The sequence below is a fragment of the Globicephala melas genome, chromosome 12, assembly GCF_963455315.2.
Source record: "Globicephala melas chromosome 12, mGloMel1.2, whole genome shotgun sequence".
NCBI classification, from domain to species: domain Eukaryota; kingdom Metazoa; phylum Chordata; class Mammalia; order Artiodactyla; family Delphinidae; genus Globicephala; species Globicephala melas.
The window spans coordinates 44499169-44519688 of NC_083325.1; the positions used below are offsets into that span (position 1 = coordinate 44499169).

General features: G+C 47.8%; 1 protein-coding gene across 2 annotated transcripts in view; it reads right to left on the reverse strand.

The window, feature by feature from the left end:
• Positions 1 to 20520, reverse strand: part of SPTBN1 (spectrin beta, non-erythrocytic 1) — a 196467-nt gene that overhangs the window by 49792 nt on the left and 126155 nt on the right. For both annotated transcript variants that reach the window (XM_030877218.3, XM_030877220.2), the window contains exons 3-7: positions 19162 to 19313; positions 7496 to 7669; positions 3633 to 3724; positions 2318 to 2398; positions 1824 to 1939 (exon numbers count right to left, since the gene is read on the reverse strand). In XM_030877218.3, coding sequence (XP_030733078.1) covers positions 1824 to 1939; positions 2318 to 2398; positions 3633 to 3724; positions 7496 to 7669; positions 19162 to 19313 — 615 coding nt within the window. The remainder of the gene's footprint in view (positions 1 to 1823; positions 1940 to 2317; positions 2399 to 3632; positions 3725 to 7495; positions 7670 to 19161; positions 19314 to 20520) is intronic.

The window sequence follows — 20520 nt, forward strand, 5'->3', positions numbered from 1 at the left end:
TTCACTTCTATCCTTCCTGGCAGCCCTGTGTGAGGCAGGTTGCCTCTCTTGTTTTAAAGACTTGACTACCAGGGCACAGGGCGGGAAAGCTCCCTGCCCAGAGTCACTGAGGCAGCTGATGGCAGAGGGGGCCACCGCTACTGTTCCCACCCCAGGGCCCCTGTGGCCAACTCCTGTGTCTGTTTGGCCCCATCAAAGTGGGCCCCGTGGATACAGAATTGCAGGAAGGCCAGGAAAAAATGCCATCCCTGTATGCAATTTAATAAACATAAAATGTCGACATAACTGGGAAGGAGTGAGCAAGCAAAACCTTTTCTAACTTGTTTACAATTTTATTGTAACTGATGCTCTCTGGGGCACCGGACAACTAATAGCAGCTAAGGACAACTAATCATCAAGATCAAACCCACAGAATAAGTGACATCGACTGCTTCTTTTAGCTCCTTGTCTTCGAATGACCTGGGGAACATCAATCCCCTTTTCGTAGTGGGTGGTGATTAGAAAGATTAACTAATGAGCAACTTATTAAATTCCTTTTTGTCATAGTGATTAAAAAAAAAAAGAAGATTCTTTATCTAAGCACAAAGAGCTCGGGCTCAGGGAGGATGCCTTTCCAGAGTAAGGCAGGGGTTAAGCACAAAGATTTATCACAGTCCAAGGAATTTTAGTTTCGTGTTTATATTGAGAAATCGTTTAATGGGCTAGCACAAAGATAACTTTATCTCAGCTTCCTGTAGTGAAACTATCAGTGCATCTGATGCACTGGAAAATAGCAAGACGCCTGCCTGGTAGCCTCCTGACCTCGATCTGCCCTTGGGGAGTTCAACTTCCTGTTCTATATTTATAAGAACTTTAAACTTTCACTCGCATACAGTTTTTTCTCTCTAATATCTGCTAACAGCTGAGACGGTCTAAAAGGCTCCAGCCCTACAAACAAATCCTCTTACGTCTTCAATGCTTCTCGACATCAGAAGACGTTCCTGTGATAGCTCATGCTAAGATGAAGCCTACAGTTAGGATTCTGGTAAGCAAGGGATTTACAACCTATGGGACTGTCCCACACAGGTCTGCTCCACGTCACCCGCAGTCAGTCTGCAGGGTCCTGCTGCAGGGATCCGCAGAGCAGAGAGGTTGGTTCCGTGCAGAGACTGGGCCGCCAAGCAGCCAGCCACGAGGAGGGGCTGCGCGTGCTACTCCTCTGCCACCCACACGTTCCGGGTGCACCTTCCTCACTGAAGCTCTTCATGCTCAGGAACAAACACCGCACAGCCTCCTAAGGAGGCCCCTGCCCCTATCTCTACCCAGGCCAGACCACGCTCTTGCCACCGTGGGATGAACGTCAGTCAACAAGCATGTATGGAGAGCCTAAGGCAGGTTCGCTTCCTTGAGCACACAGGCTAAGAGGCTTCAATGACTCCCCAGTGCCTGCTGAATAACCTCTAAAGACTGTAACCTGTTGGGCCCCCACCCACCTTTCCAGTTGTATGTTTCCCAACAACACGCTAACACCACTCCCAATAAACTGTTAGTCCCCGGTCACACCTTCCTCTTTCGCAGCTCCTTTGCTCACACAGATCCCTCTGCCTGCCACGCCCTCTCCTCTGGCACATGTGTAAATCATACTCATCTCTCAAGGCCTTTTCAGACATAATCCTTTACACAAATCCTCAAGTAACTCCCACACCAAAATTAAACTCCTCTTCCTTAGATAATTCCCAAAGCACACTGTACAAATGAAACAAACTGACACAAAGCAGATTTTATATTTACTCCGCAGTGCTAGAGATGCCGAAGGTCCCACCTCTTACCCCTGGAGTCCTTACCTTCGGGGTCCAACAGTTTAGTGAGGCCGAGGTGCTGCTCTGCAAGGTTAAATGCATTCTGCAGATTGTAGTGTGCATTGGATTTCTTTAGCTTGTCAAAATCTATCAGGTCAGGCCTGTGTAGAACAACAATGGAAAAAAGATTTATCACAGTGGCTTGAAAACACACCGTGTGACCAGTGGGACTCGATTACTACTCCAAAAGTGTCCACTTAGCAGAGTAAAAGCCTATAATATTAGTTAATCATCAAACAATGAAACCCGATTTTTGAATAAACAACCTCAAAGTTTATGAAGACAATGGGTTAAGTCGTTTCTCTGGTTTGGGAGAATTTACACATTCTCTCTCACCTTCCTCACGGGGAAGGCAGGAATTTCCACCATGATGCAACAGCGAGGGCAACGGACATGAGGACCGAAAGTCACCCAGATCTGCTACACAAGGATGTCAACATTCCACCCCCAAATTGTTAGCATGACCTCTAAGGACTCACCGGTGTTTGTGTATCAGCGCATTGAAGGCCATGCCGTCCCTCCAGCTAGTGGTGAAATTGTGAATGTTGACGTTGGGGTACCTAACAAACACGAGGCACAAGACAAGAGCGACACAATCATCAAACAAAGGTCTGTGCTTTTGCTAAACACAGTGTTTAAAAAAAAAAAAAGTCTGTAGGCACTGCGAAAATGTCGGGCAGTGAATGTCAATAAGGACAATCAAATCCAAGCTAAGATCCGCCTCAACTTCTCCTTGTTGGAAAATAAGAATAAAACACACATCCACATGGCTTTTCTTTCTTGGTAATTCGATCTGTGATCTGCGTCCTTGACTGAAAACACCAGGCTTACTGAGAAAAAAGTGACCACAACTAGATGCCTCTGAGGCCTCCTTGCTTCACTGGCTTTCCACGCCCCCAGCACAGCTATCAGAACCCTGCAGACACCAAGACCCGAGTTCACACGGCACTCCGGGCGAGGAAGTAGCTGGGATTACCTGTTCAAACACTCAGCTCTCCTTCTTCCTTATCCCACTGAACTGGATGAAGTTTTGTAAATCTAGTACCTCCCTGAAACACTTCCCTATGTTTGAAACTTACCCGCAGTCAATCAGCTACTCTACACCACATTGATTATTAATAACTTTCTACCTGTGGTTGATTAAAAGTTCATTCCTAACTTGATCCCCTTACTAAGCCTTACACTCTTCATGGTTTCCATAGTTACCACTGACTGATCACGTCCATTACAACGACAGCTGTCCTCCAAGTAGTCCTGACTTGGTGCAAAATTAACCCTGTACAAAACCAATTCTCAGTACCTAGGAGCTCCGAAGTTTCAGTGAGCAATAAGCAAGATGCAATTCTCTAAAAAATATCTTGACTGAAATTTCAAGGAAAGAATAAAAGAGAGGGAAACTGAGATAATGTACAAAGACCACCCACCCTTAAGTTTACTGCACAGAGCTTCCCAAAGCAACAGAAATTAAAGAGAGGAGAAAACCCACAACATTTTACAAATATCCTGGATGAGATTCTTAAACATGGTTTCAGGGTTTTAAAATTCAAGATTAACTTCTCTCTGGAACTTCCTTCATAAACAGAGGGAAACTGACTGTGCAAATGACAGGTCCAGGATATAAATCAACTCCTGTTCTGAGAGCTAGCTGAAATGCCAGTGCATCCACTGCTTGCGAGTCAACAAGACGTCTCAGTGAAGTGGTGGAGAAGATACTCGTCAACACCTTGTAAGTGATGACTCTGGTAGAACGTAGTCCTGGGAGAAGCAGCCCCTAACCCCCGAGCTTGTGCTCACCCAGCTGTCTTCATCTGGCACCACAACAGCAACGCATCCTTGGCAGATTTCTTCTCTTTGTTGTCTTCAGTTTCCACGCTGATATCCTGGATCTAAGATTTACGAAGAAATATTAGACCAATAGATGCATTAGCTTCCTAATAAGAGCCACAGAAGAACAGGTCTGCATATACATAAAGAGTAAACTTTAGATCAACAGCTAGCCCTGCAGACTGCCTACACCAAGGGTCAATGAGAACTGCTTTCTGAAGCCAGGGTTCACTTCTTAGAAACACCAACCAGAACTAGGTTCTCTACTTTGCACAAAGATAAGACTGAAGTGAAGACTAGTTACCTGCCTGACTTCCAAGAAACGATTAGGGGTCTTTTCTACCCCCAACATAGCCCGTCCTCTCCAACTACAAGCTAGAACGGTGGTTCATACGGCTTGAACCTCAGCAGACTCTAGAAAAATGCCGTTTGTTTTCTCACAACCAAAGATTTTTTTACACCAGGGTGAGTGAGTCCTTCGTTGATGAGGACAGTGCGTGCACCATTTCCTGAAAACGGACCCAAACTCTCAGAGAAAGAGTGCCCTTAAATGCTGTGCTTCCATGGTCTGAATGCTTGTCTCCCACACCCGCACCAATTCTTACGCTGAAATCCTAAGCCCCACAGGTGATGCTGTTAAGAGGTAGGGCCTCTGGGAGATGCTTAAGTTATGAGGGTAGCACCCTCATAAATGGGATTTGTGCCTTATAAAAGAGGCTCCAGAGAGATCCCTAGCGCCTTCCACCATGTGAGGACACAATGAGAAGTATGCAACCCGGAAGAGGTCCCTCACCTGACCATGCTAGCACCCTGATCTCAGACTTACAGCCTCCAGAACCGTAAGCAATAAATTTCTACTGTATGGAAGCCACCCAATCTGTGGTACTTTGTTTTAGCAGCCTGAATGGACTATGAGAGCCTGTGTTCATCAGCTACTCAGGCCGCTGATTCTCAACAGGACACAGAGCCTGGTCTACTGGCACCAAAGTCAGACTCTCTGGGTCCGAATCCAGGCTCCCCCACCTATCGCGTGTCCTTGGGCGAGTTCCTCGGCTTCCCCTCTGAGGGGTGGCTATCTCGTGCTGTACACTTGAACAAATGCAAAGTACGAAGGGCTGGGCTCTTAGTAAGGATCCATACATGTCAGCTCTTTGGCTCACGGGCTGCCTACCAGTTACGTGATTTTAAACAAATGCTCTAAATACCCCTTTGCCTTTAGTTCCTTGATTATAATGATAAAATGTGGAATGGAGTCAGGGGAAAGGGTGTTGGCCTCTCTTTCAGCTCTAACCATTCCAAGCTTCCCTGTCCTGGCCCCTGTCAAAGGTCTTTCCATTTAATCTAGAAACACGCCCCAGAATTCTTTTTAAGAGAAAGTGGTAGGAGGAGGATAAAATACATACATGTAAGATTAAAAAGTTAGAAACTTTCAACTAGGAAAAACACCTAGAAATTGAAATAATTACACTTCTAAAAAAAATTCTCCATTTTTAACTGTTGTAAGTGAAGTCTGAGTTTGCATAAACTCCAAAGAGTGTGTAAGAATAACCTTCGCTCAAGGAGTAAGACACAGACCCACCAGGAAAGGCAGGTGGAATTTTACACATTAACCCCCATCAGCTTTCCTATGCCTCAGTGTGAAGGGAATCTGTTTCCAGACTTGTTCTTTCAGAAACAATATCTACCCTTCTGAAATGAAGACAGCTCCCTATGTGGACCAGGCAAACTCGACGACTTTCATTCCAGTTTCCTCACACCATCTTTTACTCTCTTTTAAGGGAAAGCGGCATAAAACCTGTCTGTCATCATCGGTATTTAATGCACACCTGCTACACACATCAGGGCAGGCCACGTCTTGGGGACTCTGGACACACACACACACACACACACAAAATGTAAGACAAGGTTGCACATTCAGGAGCTGGGGGGCGGTGGGGAGAGAGATCTTTGTAGATACATGGGATGCTTCACAGAGGACGCAGAATGTGAGCTGGGCCTTGGCTGGTGCAGAATCGATACATGTTTGTGGAGCGGGGGATGATTTGATAAAACTGCTGTGGGAGGCGGGGTCATGTCAGACACCAACCCTGCAGGCCATGCAGTGACATCAGCCTCAAAGGAAAGGGAGAAACTACGTATCAGCATTTACAGGTTCAAGCACAGAAAAAGGCAAGCTGGCAGGAAGCAAATTAGTCAATGATGCAACCCAATTCATGCCGAGAATCCTGGAAAGGGCTGTGTGTGCCAGCTCCCCGTCATGGGCACAAGACCCGCTGTCAAGAGAGGCCACTGTCAGGATGCCCTTCCACGCTCTGATTACTACAGGCCAAAGGCAAGAGAAATAGGACTTTTTACTCTACAGAACTGAGGCGATGCTCCAGGAGAGTCCTGTTGGCCTAAGGCCCAGAGCAATAGTTAGTGAACACAATGGTATTCACTCTGTTTTCAAATCATTCAGGAACTAAATGACAGAAACGTGCAGAAGAGTTCTGTGTGCAAAATAAAGTCACTGATTGTTGCAATTAAATCTCCACTAACATGTCACCTTCACAGTGGTTCCCAGCCTCAGACCTATTTAATTAGAAGCGCTGGGGCTGGGACCAGGGAACCTGAATGAGTAAACGGCTTTCCCAAGGCAGGTCCAGGCTTAGGAACCCCCCATGCAGGGAGTGTCTCTGTACAGCTCTGCTTTGGTCCCCTACCCCCTCCCTACTCCCACATACCCACCCAGACCACTAAACTAGAGCTGCCCGATCCCGAGGGGAGCACAAGGGAAATGATTGGTTAGAGGTTGATTTCGGCATTTTAGTAAGAATACAAAGAGAGCTATAATTTGATTTCTGACATGACCCTTTGTTGGTGAGATTTTTATTTACCTAGGGAAAAAAAAAATCAATCAAACTTCATCAAAGGGGCTTAACAGGAAGGGAAGACACAGAGAACACAGCCACGGTGGAGACAGGACGGTTCGGACTTTTGTCTGCAGAGTAACCTGACACTATGGTAAGAAGTGTTTCCTGAATTTCAGATTTTAACTGAAAAGCAGGAGCATGAAGCAACAGCCTGGAGAAAGAACCAGGAATCAGGCCGGAGCTGCTTCACAGACAAGAAAGGCTGCGCTCTCTTCCAAGGGGCCGGAAGCATGCGCAGCAGCCCTGACTGGCTGTGTGATCCCTGGCAAGGCTCCTCCCTTCCCTCAGAAAGTGAAGGAACTGGACAAAATGACCTTGAGAGGACCTTCTGGCTTACAGTATTTCTATACTTAGAACCTTTCGCTCGGGTATAACAAACCCATAAAATCGTCACCAAGTCAAACAAGCATAAGGCTCTTTTGCACACCCCCCTGAAAACTGTTTCCTCACATCCAAAGGAGAAGGAGAAGGTGAAAACAGAGCCCACACATGTGTCACGATCCTAAGCAGCTTCGCCGAAAAATATTCTATGACGCATGCCACAACCTGGCGAAGTTCAAACAGCCCGGTGGTAGTCACCTAGCATCGACCACATCCTTACACCTCTGCTCCTGAGAGCTGAGCAGCAGACACCAGACGTTTACAGTAGGTGTCGGTGAAGTGGTGGGCCGAGACGCAGCCCAGGAAACCCTCTTATTTGCCAGGAGAGTCAAGACTTTCAGGGGCTGGCAGAACTGAAGGAGGATGTGATTAGCTGCCACATGCCTACAGGGCAGCCAAATGTGACCCGCCGCTCTGCACACCTGACTCTGAGACGACATTTCAACCTGGTCTTCCTAGTCCCTCTGGAATGGGGGGGCCAGTTTCACAGGGATGCTCACCTCCAGGAGGGAGGCCGAATTGCCGGGCCAAGTCCCTTACCTGGAAGCGCAGGATGATGGTCCAGATAAGGCCGAGGGTCAGCCGGTGGTTCCCATCCACGATGTCGTGGGACCCCATGTTCTCAAGATGGACTCTCTGCTCCTTCAGGAACTGAAGGGCCTTGTCCACGTTCTCCAGACAGTGGATGCGCATTCGTCCCTTGGTGGGTTTAGGCTAAAACAGATGAGCAGAAGGTGGAAACACATCATCCAAGAGGGCAGAAACCAGCTCAGAACTACAGCCCAGAAAGTGCACACGTGCCCATTCATGCAGCGCTTTCCGACCCATACCAAAACGTTAAAAAAACGTGCTCATTCAGTCCAAGGACAGAGTTTATCTAACAGCCTTAGAAAAGTTTACTTAAGGGATGGTAACCGATCACTCTTCAGAGGTTTTTGTTTAATCACGGAAGTGACACAATTTACAAATGAGCACAGAAGCTGGAAGCTTAGAGAAAAAGGAACCCAATTTTCATAAAGAATTTCAGAGCTACTACTGCCACCCATATAATTTTTGCAGATGCACAGAGAAACACCTCTGAGGATTTTCTAGCTGCTTTAAACGTAAAAACAGGCTTGCCACCTGCTGGTTCGGGTTGTTTCCCAAGGTTGGCTCAAAATGAAAAAGGGGGGACACTCCACCAAATCCGCAGAATTTTCAAGTGCTGGTTTTGTGAGGGTGATGGAGGGGGGTTGAGTAAAAGGGTGTGACTTACTGGAAAGAAAGGATAAAGTAAGAAGAATATGAGAGTAGTCTAATTTGACTACCTCAAATGTCTATTCCTTTTAATCAATTATATCTAAATCAAAAAAAGGCGTTTTCAAGGTGAGCATTTTAAATAAACAAAGCAATAGGTAAAGATACACACACACACACACACACACACACACTCGAAATTTTCAACGGGTCTCTATCATCTCCTGTGTCAAGAACAAGCTCATGCCTCCATCGCCCGCCTCCATCCTTCCCACCCTCCTCTCTATCGCCCGTTACTCCCCCTTCTAGCTGAGGGTGCACCTCCGGCTGATCTCATTACTCCACAAAGCTGCCACCAGGTTGCCCACACCCCCCTGGCCAGAAGATGAACCTGGCCTGGCTGCCATCCTACCTCCTCAGCCAACTCATTGTAACCCACCCACCTTTCAAGGTTCAGGTCAAGGTACATCTTTCCTTCTAGGCGTCATTTCCAACCATTCCAGTTCTCACAGGTCTCCCCTTCCCCCCCAAACGTATACATCTGTGGTCTCTGTCTGGACCACAGAGTTCAGGAACTAATCACATATCTTATATTTTTGCTGTTATTTCATATGTGTTGTTCTTATTACTTCCAACTTGACTACTGGCTTGAGAGCAGGGATAATGCTTTATATTCCTGCTATATTCTCGGTGGCCTCTGGTTCGGTTCAGAGCCCAAGGCCTACATGGAGTGACCTGAACGCCCACAGATGGACTGGGCAACGGTGTGTGCTATGAGCCGGCCTCACAGAGGAAAGGCAGCCCGGTGTGCAGCAACCTGAGCACACGCAGGTGTGGGCGTAGCTAGTCCTACGGTAAGGTCTTGCCTGCTTCCCACTTTACCCTCTGTAGCCGAGATCCTCAGTTAAGTGCTAGACGGAAAACATTTAAAGAGAAGATAACTTGGCTAACAAGTGACCACTTTAAGTACCCAGTCTCAGATTACGTTATTTTTTTTCTTGACTTTCTCTTCTACAAGAAAGGACTGGCAAGCATACAAGAATGTGCCTTGACCCCGAGGAAATAAGATTATGGCCAGAGGCCTTACCACAAGTGGCAGATTTTTTCAAATAATAGCAATGGAAAAAGAAATGTCTCTAAAAGTCAAGCTTTTCATGCTCCAGTCGGCCCTCCGCACCCGCGGCAAGTCCTGGAACCAATCCGTCTTCGGGCATCGAGGGAAGTCTGCACTGTAAGAGTTTACTTACAACCTCCCCCAACCCCCACCCCCCGCAAAAAGGCATCGTCTCTCAGAAACGTCACAACTAATACATTTCAGGTATGTCAGAAATGCTAGGATTTGTTATTCATGTTAGGTCAAGTGATAACATGACATCAAAATCAAGCAATATGGCGAGGTAAGAAAAAGGCCAGATATTTAAAACAGAAAGCGGTGGACTCCATCTAAGATTCCGTGAGCGACTGCGTAGACACAGCCTGAGGCCGACACTGGAGCCGCCTTCTTCCAAGGCGCGCCCAGCAGCCTCCTCCCATGGGTCCCCTCCTAACAGGGGAGATGGCCCTGATGGAGGGGGGTGTGCCCAGAGCCCTCAGGGGAGAAGTCCCCGGACTCGGCACCTGGTTCTCGCGGGCCAGCTTTCGGTTCTCATTTTCTCTGGATCGGCGGTCATTTCTTGAGGTTGACAAAGTGACCACCACAGCGGTTCCTTCTTCTTGTGTCCAGGTGGCTCCTGCTGAAACTCTGTTCAGAGTCGAGGGGTGGGGATTAACTGCCTCTAAGGAAGCATGTGAATTCTGGGGCAGGGGCTCCTGACATTTCTCATTGCTCTACAGAGGCTTCTTCCTCTTGTCTCTTTAATGCCTGTGCCCTGACCAGCGAGCCTGTGAGCAAACAGCGTGTGTCAGGCACCATACGCCCAGGACTGCAGAGCAACAGGGATGGAAGCGTTCTCCTAATGGCAGCAGGTATCTGCGAGGCCAGAAAGGGTTTTGTCCTAACTGAGTGTGAGAGGAACAGTGTGGATGGAATTAAAATTGGTAAAGTTAATTTGAGTACCAGGACCCACAAAAGAGAGGCCACCCCAGGGGCTCGGCCCACGTCACAAACCTAAGTCAGACTGCCCTTGAGGGAAACAGCTGTCAAGGAGCCCCAACACACACCCATCACAGTCCTCCAGCTCACCGCGCCCCAGAAAACAGGACCCGCTCGCCTCCCAAGGAAACCTCCAACCTCCTAGCCAGTCACGCCCTGTTCCCGCGCTGCCCCTTTTCTAACCTCTCGCCCCAAATCCCTAGGGAAGCATCCTCCACCACTTGTGAGGCACTGCACGCCTCTGTCCACGGACTGTGTCCCCTTGAATAAAGGACATCAAACTCTTCACTAAATTGTTTAGTTCTGTCATCTGACAGAAGGGCCTGAGCAACAGGAGAACAAGGAATAGGCTGAGGGCTGCCAGGACCTTCCCAGGTTGCAGCAGGCATAACTCTACAGTTGGTCCTCGTAGACTTTATCTTGAAAAACTCAACTTCAAACGCACGTGAGACACCGCTCAAGCCTCTGTTCTCTCGTTACAAAATCCCAGCCGACTGTGTGTTCATTTCCACGTGAGTATGGGGTGCAAGGGTGTGGGAGGGGGAGGACTGTGAGAGGGGTCCAAACGCTGTCCTGCAGGCTGGAAAAGCCCAACGCCACGTGGCAGGGGCGCCGTGCTGATGCTGACTGGCCATGCCAGGTGGGATCTGAGGATGGCTCACCCCAGACCTGGACACAACGTTAAGTCCCCTCCAGCACCAGCCAACAGAAACACTAGTGCATGGGAACACAAAGGAAGGAACTAAAATAAAAACGGCAAAGAAACATCTCTGGGTAAATGATCAGACTTTTCAAATGGTTACAAAACAAACCTCACCAATTTCCAAAAGTCAGAGGAAATGGCAAACTTTCAGGAGACCCCCTCACCCCACTTGGGTTTTTTTTGCAATTCTCCCAAAAATCAAACCAAGATTTGGGGGGATGATACTCTGCTCTTCTCTCCCTAAAGTTTTTTTATTTTTAATTTTCCTACTGCTCCCGGCCTTTATATCTTTTAAAACATAAAACGTGAACAAACTGGATCTCTGCATATACTTTTGTTGGGCAATTCAGTGTAGAAGATGACGTTAATGTTAAAATGCCCACATTTAAGTTACAATTTCCCCACTTTCTAGCAAATCAGTGCCTTACTTCTCAAATGTCTGTTTATCCATAACATGGGGATAATATGAATAATTATCTCAAAGGGCCGCTACATAAATGAAATGGTGAACTAATGATTATGGTGTTCTCAAAGCCACAAAGTGTGTCTACCAACAGGGGTGCCTCAAGGATTTTCCTCCCAACGATTCTACTTAAAAGAGGGGGCTCCCCCTCTCCATGCCACTTGGGCTTCAAACTGTTTAGAAATAGGGCTTCCCTGGTGGCGCAGTGGTTGAGAGTCCACCTGCCGATGCAGAGGACACGGGTTCGTGCCCCGGTCCGGGAGGAGCCCACATGCCGCGGAGCGGCTGGGCCCGTGAGCCGTGGTCGCTGAGCCTGCGCGTCCGGAGCCTGTGCTCTGCAATGGGAAAGGCCACAACAGTGAGAGGCCCGCGTATCACAAAAACAAACAAACAAACAAAAAAAACTGTTTAGAAATAACACACCTCTCTGTTAGACAACAGGAAATGTTCAGGGTCTAGATAGAACTCTCCCACTGAGAGGCAGAGAAGTTGGTATACGTCAGCTGAAAGGCAAATTTAATACCAGAAGGGAATGTGCCCCCAAATAATGGTAATGGTATTACTCTTCTAATCCTGACACCCCAAATTAAACTCTGGACAGAAATAAAAGGAAAAGGTGGTAGAGAAAATTTATGACTGGCTGGTGCCTGGAGGGAGGGGAGATAGGAGGAGAGAGCGGAAAGGATGTGAAAACACCCAAATCTCAACACTTAAGGCCTCTATACACAGTAAGACCTCTATGACTCAGAGCTTACTAGGAAACAAGGCTGGAAAGCATGATTTACAGAGATATTTTAAACATTACTGTTATGCTGCGCAGCTAGTAATTCAAACTAGGCTAAATGTTGTGCAGTGAAAGTTGCTTCACTGCCTCACTATACCTCTCCTCTCTCTGTTTTTCAAACACTTTCCCACATTTCATCTCAATTGAAGCTCACTCATCTTCGGTGGCATATTAACCCCTTTTTAAGCCAAAAGAATAAACCAGACGTGGCGTGATTAGATGATGTACGGGCAGCACAAGGAGGGGGAGTAAGAATCAAGACTAAAACTCAAGAATACCAACTCCTGGAACTCATGTTGTATCTGCTTCAGAGAGGGCTTCCAAAGTGTTTTAAGGCACGGTACCTCGGCAAGTTTAGGGGGCAATCACTACAGGGAATTTATTTTAGAAGGGTTAATGACTGCACAGAACTATATACACTGAAACACACTGGGTCATCTAAATGGCAAAACTCCCAAGATCTAAAAATTCTTAGCTGCCATTTCCTGTGCCACTGTGTTAACCTGTTAGGTGGTTTACATTTAGTCCTCACACTAACACTGCACAGCAATAATTATTACTATTCTTGTCATTTTGCAGATGAGAACATGCCGGTTTAGAGGGGTGAGGTGATGGCGCACGGCTGGCTGGTGTGCGGTGAGCCGGGATTCCAGAGCGCGTCCTCTTCCTGCTACACCGGGAACCGAGGGCAGTACACACACGTCTACGTGAAAGGAAATTACGAGGCTGGGTTCCCATCTGGCAGACAGTTTTCCCTTTTTTTTAAAAGAGCTATTTTTATTTTACTCAACTTCCATCTTCTCAAGAGGAAGAAGAGATAACAATGGAGAGAACGGAACACAGTGCACCTGGGGGAGGGGTGCGTCGCTCAGGGATAAACACAAGCCACGCCCCAAGAGTGGCTCGCTCTGCCAAGAAAAGGAACCTTCCCCGTCTCGTCTCCACGAATTACTGTCAAGTTCCTAGTACGACACAGGTCCGTTCCCACGGTAACATGAGCATTTCTGTCCTCTGGGTCCTTTCTGATGGGGCAGTTTGAGATGCCACTTAGGAGGCAAAGATCAATACCAGACTCGTGTGCAACTCAAGCAAGGGGGGCTCTGCAGGCGTGGGCTCCTCTGAGGAAATGCCAATTTTTACGGATCCTCCTTCAAATCAATCTAACAAGTGTCCCTGCTCTTCCGCACCAGGGCCTGTGGGCCTGTGTTTTGCGGGTGCTTTTCCTGTTTCCCCTTCCCAAGGTCCCTTCTAGTCCCAAATCTTTTATCAACCACAGCTCTAACCCATCTGGGCCTTACTCCAGACCCATCTTCTTTCCAACTCCAAAGGAAGAGTGGGAATTACAGGGCTAACTAACCAACCTCCAGAAGCTGACAATATAATCCTGATTGCTTATTAGAGCAGCTAGTCCAAGCCCTGCCCCTGAGAAGCGATGTGGTCCTGGGCAAATTCGCCAAGTGGGCCCAAGGCCCTTAGAAAGGAAGGAGGGAGCTGGATGCTGTCCCACCCCCACCCCCCCACGGCTCTGCCGCAACTGTCACTCAGCCTGGAGTCTGGATCGATTACACGCTGTGGGGCATCAGGATTTGCAGAACTGTGGAGTACTCACGATGGCAGGCTTTTTGCCAGAGTCTAGAGATGGAAAAGAAAAAGCAAATGTTTCCTGGAGCCATTTTTAGCCTCCTTGAATAGAAGAGGAAGACATAAGGGAGGATTCCTGGCAGGGTATTTTGGGGGGACCCTGGGGAGCTGGGCCACTCTTCTACCCTGGTAAGCCCCACTCCTTCTGATTTTCTTCATGGGTATCCAAAGCCACCCTGAAGCCACCTGGAGCAACAGCTCTCCAAGGGTTGCAGGGTAGACAGAACACCAATCCTGGGAACTGGGAGAGGCCGACTGCCATATGCCAACTGGATGGCCTTGATGGCCTACAGGACCTATGAAATAAAGGGATCTAACTTAGTGGCCACTCAAGTCCCTTCCAGCTATGAAATACAACCTATGTGTTGCAGGGTGAAAGACTCACTAGCATGCCAGGTGAATTCTAAAGTGCCTCCTGATCTCTCGTTTAGGTGAAGAAGAAATAGAGAAAAGACACTACTGGTCTCAGTATATCAGAGCAATGGATACTTGCTTATATTTTTGTCTTTTAATAAAAAATCAGTGTTTGCTACACACACACACACACACACGCCTCTACTTAATACAGAGGGTAGGATGGGATAGGGATTTGGGGATAGGAACTCCAAAATCTCCTCTGATACAACAGCCAAACTCATTTCACATTATGTCCCCAAACACCTCCCTACATATCACACTTTGAGCTTTAAGAATAGTATAAACGATTCTTGCCCAATTAAAATTAAACAGGAAACAACATACTTTGTTCCATTAATTCCTGCCCGTCTCCTTCCTGTTTGGGACCCACCCCCAAGGAGAATCTTCTCCTTTAGCAGGGCTCAATGAGAAAGGAGGGGACCAACAGACAGGAGAGTAGGCTGCAGTCCAAGTTATATTCCTCAGTAGTGATACTGGCCTTGGGCGAGGCCCTGGTCACTCACTGCCTGTTTCTCCTATAAAGTGTAAGTTGTCCCCGTGATTAGACTGTGAGAACTAAACACATTATGCGTGTGACAGAAAACACTAAAAGTGACTGACCATCATCACTCCTTCCAAAAACAAACTCCAATTCAGCCAGAATGCTTTCCCTACGCCTGTTCCCTCCTGCCACCCACCCCCAAGCGCTCTCTTCACTCTTCCTCACGGCTGACACGCGGCCCCTCCTTGACACCCCATCCAGAAGGCCCGTTTCCCCTTCTGAACTCTAGGGCTTTGGAGCCATTCATTCAGTACTTTATCACATGGTATTACTATTACCTGTTACTATTAATTCACTTTTAGTATTTGTGCAACTAGACCTGAATTTAACAGGGGCATTCTTCTGTGTCTGGTTGTTTAGAACAAAAGCAAATTCTCCCACACAAGAGACATTACAAACAACAGGAAGGTTCTGTGGCCAGTTCATAAAACCCCGTTTCTACAACAATACATGCCAGCATGTTCTCCTAACAAAGGCTCTAGGTAAAACGCACTCAGGGTAGTTCAACGTAGGATTTACTTAAGGCTTAGCAAATCTCATGGTAAATCTATCGTCTCCACCTAGCTCAGCCTGTTTTGGAATTAACGGTGGTAAAAAAAAAAAAAAAAAAAAAAAATCCTCTTTTTGTTGCACTGTCTTCTTTGAGATTGATTAACAGAATAAGAAGACAGAATATCAGGAAAACATCAAGCAACCCCAAATTAGTGATACCTGCTATTGGAAATGGCAGGGGCTGGGGGGAGGGTAGAAGTGTTCAGAAAACCTTGTCCTCTCGGTCAGAGGCGAGGGCTCGGTCTGGCAGGAGCAAGGCAGTAAACTGTCTTATTCAGACCCATCCTTCATGCTGAGGCCCACAGAGGGAAGGGGGCAGGCACTGGCCAACTTCGAACCTGGATGAGGAGCCGTGGGCTCCACTTCACCCCCGAAGTCCAGAGGCCCCACTCCCTCCAAATGTCAGTGGGTTGTGCAGGACTTTACCCCTCAAGTCCCGTTTCTCATCTGGCCCTGGGGCCTAGGACAAAGGGACCAGCACAGTGACCGCTTTTACCTGGTCAGTCGATGCTGTAAAGGGTAGTCTATATTCTTTTTTCTTCTTCTTTTTTTTTTTTTTTGCGGTACGCGGGCCTCTCACTGTTGTGGCCTCTCCCGTTGTGGAGCACAGGCTCGGACGCGCAGGCTCAGCGGCCATGGCTCACGGGCCCAGCCGCTCCACGGCATGTGGGATCTTCCCGGACCGGGGCACGAACCCGTGTCCCCCGCATCGGCAGGCGGACTCTCAACCACTGCGCCACCAGGGAAGCCCCGGTCTATATTCTTTATGGAACTTTAAAGCAAGACATTTATGAACTTATAGTACATGGTAATTTCAGAGTAACACATTGGAAAGGAAAGGTTTTCTCTGTCATCAACCCAATCCCGATTAGCAGCAGCTTCCGGGCTCAGCCAAAGAGTTTCCTCACTGCTCCAGGATCTGACATACCTTGCGGCAAAGAGAGCGACAACTTCCGGACACAGATTCCGCCCAAGTCAGGACCAGACGTGAGGATTCCTGCTCTCTCATGTTCCCCAGTACATTGGAATCAAGTGCCTTGATAACCCAAAATGCCTACCCAAAACCTGCTCAAATCTAACTCAAATTTTATTAAGCCGAAATGCAGGGCGGGGTTAGGGTGGAATGCTCTGGATCATTAAGCTAATGTATTTCTTTGAACTTCACTCAGTAAAAATAAGACAAATTTCCCCCTCTGTAAAGAGGGATGAGCTGCCTCCAAGAATCTATTAATAAAATAAATTTAGATACTGCAGTCCCTCAAACATTTATCTACTACCTACTGTCAAGCTGGTGGTAAATGCTGGCGCTGAAATGCCGATGGAGACATGGCTCCAGATGGAGTGCAAGTGTTTATGTGACCCAGGGCTTTGGATCACTGGTGCAGAAAGCCCAGCGCTGACTGAACGTTATCTGATGACACAACCGTTTAGCTGTGGACATTAATTTACCCAGGCCTGGAAGCTCTAGCAACCTCATTTGTTTTAGAATCTGAAGATGCAAGAATCCTTTGGGGCAAGCCCTCATGGATGGATGTCCTCTCCTGCAGGGAGGGTCTCTTAACGTTGAGTCCCTGGCAGCCTCTGCAGCCAACAGCAGAGTGTGGTCTGTGTCCCTTCCAGAAGGCTCCATGAACCAAATAAACCACGGGGCCAAAGAGGCCGAAAATCTCCAGGACAAATGAACAAGAGCTGTAGCTCACTCTATCTATGGTATCCTTACTTTTGGAGTAAGAAAGATTAATCAGACTGCCCAAAGTATAGTCACAAGTTGGCTGTGAGGAAAGGATAATAAAAGAAGTCAAGGCTCTTGGGGTTTTACAAAGTGGTAAGTCATGGCTAAACACAGCTTCTGCCACTGACTGCCTGAGAGGATGGAGATGGCAGCCCTCTCATGTTTCTCCATCTCTACTCTCCCAGGCCTCTGGGTCACTGCAAAAAAAAAAAAAATATATATATATATATATATATATATATATATATATAAAAAAATAAATATACAGACCACTGGCAGCAAATAAACAGAGGAGTGGGAGGTATCTGCAAACAACCAAGAATTATGCTTTGCTGGTTGCTTTTTTTCTCCCTAATGCTTTTTTTGCTGCCCTTTCCAGAATAAAGGGCAAAGGGTCTGATCCTGTTTATTATGTGGACATTATCAAGGACACAATCTCCTTGGTATGAAAGAATTATGGACCTTCCAGGGTGAACAATTTACTCCCCACAGCCCTGAAGACGGGACCCTGTTGGGACAAAAATTAATGTTCAAACTAATTTCTAGTTTCAGGTGACCTTTAATGATTTTTTTTTTTTTTTAGCTACTTTCAAAACATCATTCAAAAAAAAATCAATAGACAATCATACTAGGTTAAACATTAAAAGGGAAAAAAATGTGGGGCGGTTGAGAAAGTCTGGTTACCAAAATTGTATTTAAAGATGAATATCACAATAATTCTGGCCTAGACTCACGTCAAAAAACAAAACAAAATGACCGGCCCTCCCCATGTGGATCCACTGTTCCCACTTCCACCTTACAAACCGCCTTCAGGGAGGCATCACAGTCGTGGAGGCAGAAGCCTCCTTTGTTTATCCAGTGTGTCTAGCTTGACCCACAGCCTCTCAAGAAGACGAGGCAACAAAACGTGCACGTTCAGGGAACAAAGAGCATGTGGACAAAAGGCACTGAGGATGAGACGGGGCTTCACTGTCTCTTAGAGGAGGCTGTTCTTGAACGGAGGGGCAGGGAAAGGGAAACCTGACTGTTCTTACCCGGGTTCAAAGGGGCCATTCTGTCTGTGGGCTAATGACAGGACAGGGTACAACTGCAGCCCCTTGCCTGTGGTCGGAGGTGTGTGGGTTGGTCTGCATGCAGACCCACCGCGGTTGTCAAGTTACAGGGTGGAGCTCGAGTTAAAAGTAAGGCTTTCTGGCAGCCCTGCCAACCACCAGCATCATGTTTTCCCGGTGATGTCACTGCAGATGCGGGCTCGATCCCTGGGCGTCAGCCTGCCTTTGGCTGGGCCCCCACCAGCACCTATGGAACTGCCTGTGCTCCGGCAGATGACAGCACCCATTTCCACACCAAGGCGAGACAAAACCTGTTGGGTCAGTTACAATGACTGGTTTAAGATTCCTCAGTTTAAGGTCCACAGACAAAAGCCACATCAGAGACAGCCACGGCAGCTCTGGGAAACAGAATGGGGAGAACGGTTTCAGTGGAGGCTGACAACTCCCCTGCCCAAAAAGGCTTGGAGGAATTCATCAAAGCTCCAAGTCTCCAAGGAGACACAGCACCAGCCCCTCCCTCCACCCTCAAAACAAAAAGTGTGCACGGAAGAAACCAAAAATACACCAGGGACCACTGAAGTCAGTTCCTGCCACCTTAAAACAGCAGCTCAGATTTTCCAGAGGATCAGTAAGACACAAATTTAAAATTACTCCGTGATCTCAAGGGATACAGGTACACCCTGGAGCCAGCACCCAAGGCCGGCCCTTAAATTCCCAGCACCATGCCCTGTTCAGCCAAGATCTTTCCGACCAAAGGCAGTGACCTTGCAAATAACCAGAATGAAGCCTCTTCATTACAGCTCAGGAAAACCACCCAGACTCAGAATGTCACCCTGGAGCTTCCCCCAGCGTACTCATCTCACTTATCAAGAGTCTCCTCCTCAAAAATATCAACCATTAACCGCAGAAATCAACAGGAGACAGGTCCACACGTGATTTTTCAAAAAAACATTTTCCCGCCCACAGCGCCCCACACTTCACATCCCCTCTTACCAGTCTCTCTCCGGAGAGGACCTCCAGCAGCTTGATGAGCATCCGTCCATCCCGGAGGTCAGTGTACAGGTCTGTGATCCGGCAGGACACCCGGGCGAGGTGGGAGTTGACCCACTTGGTGAAGGTCTTCTTCTGCACGGCTTCACGTTCATCTGCAAGCAGAGGAGAGCTCGCTTTACCACCAACCACAGCCTGGGCAGTGGTGGGCGTGTGCCAGCGGGGGCATGAGACCCTGGCCAAAGGAAGAAGAGCAAAAGTCAACTGTAATGAACCTTAGCTCCTCTAAAGCACGGTCAACAACTCGCGAACAGAGGAACCATACAATCCCTGAACGCTGGAGCCCCTGAAGCACAACCACCAGCAGAGCATCCTTTGCTCACACTCATCTCATTTCCTCCCACCTCTGCTGAAGAGGCAACACGACGGAGAAGGTCACGGTGGGGTCCTTTGCAGCCCTGCCCAATAGTATAATACTTGACTGGTAAAGTTTCTAACGTGGGTGTCAGCTATTATTCCTCCCCAGTGTGGGGGACGCACACAGTACACAGAAGGACCTGGGGCAGAAGAGCTCAGGAGACAGCCAGAAATTGCTTCCCTCAGGTACAAAGGATCAGGCAACACCTGATGAGATAAATTCACTCATGACCTTGATCTGCTGAGTGGGATGTTCAGTGAACAGCAGAGAAAATGGTGGGCAGCATAGCAGAGTACAAGGAGGCCTGGCCAGGCACCGGGAGAGCAGGGCCTGGGCCCGAGGTTGAGGTTTCGTCAAAAACGTGCTGAGACGCTGGGCTCAGTATCCCCTTCCGTAAAGTGAGTGGACGACTATCATCTCCAAACTTCAACCGTTCCTTGAAAAGGCAACTGCTGGTTTATGGTCCAAAGTGGGGTAGTTGCACGTCTAAATCATCCAGGAAACAGTATTAAGTTTTCCAAGCCTCAGGGATCAAGTTCTGTCCAATTCAAAGCACAAAACTCTAGACACATGTGCCTAGAACCGGCCCTTCACATTTCATACAAATAGGCTTCCCATCTTCTTGCCTCTGCAGAATGTTCTAAATGCAGGCTGTTGAAGGTCTTCGACAGGGATCCACCGAATGTGCCCTGGACCCACCGACTCACACTCCCTGACTGTCCTCTACTGAGCTACCCTTTGGTCACATACTCACCCCACTTCCAGTTCCATCAGCATAAATCTGTCCTAAAAAGGACCCAAGACTTCCTCCTTTCAGCGTTAGGCCCAAACCCACCAAGATGTTTATGAGCCAATCTACAAAAAAGGGAGCAGACTCCAACAACTTTTTGTGTATTTCAGCCACTGAGTGACAACTAAAAAGCCACCCTTGCTGATGGGGCACG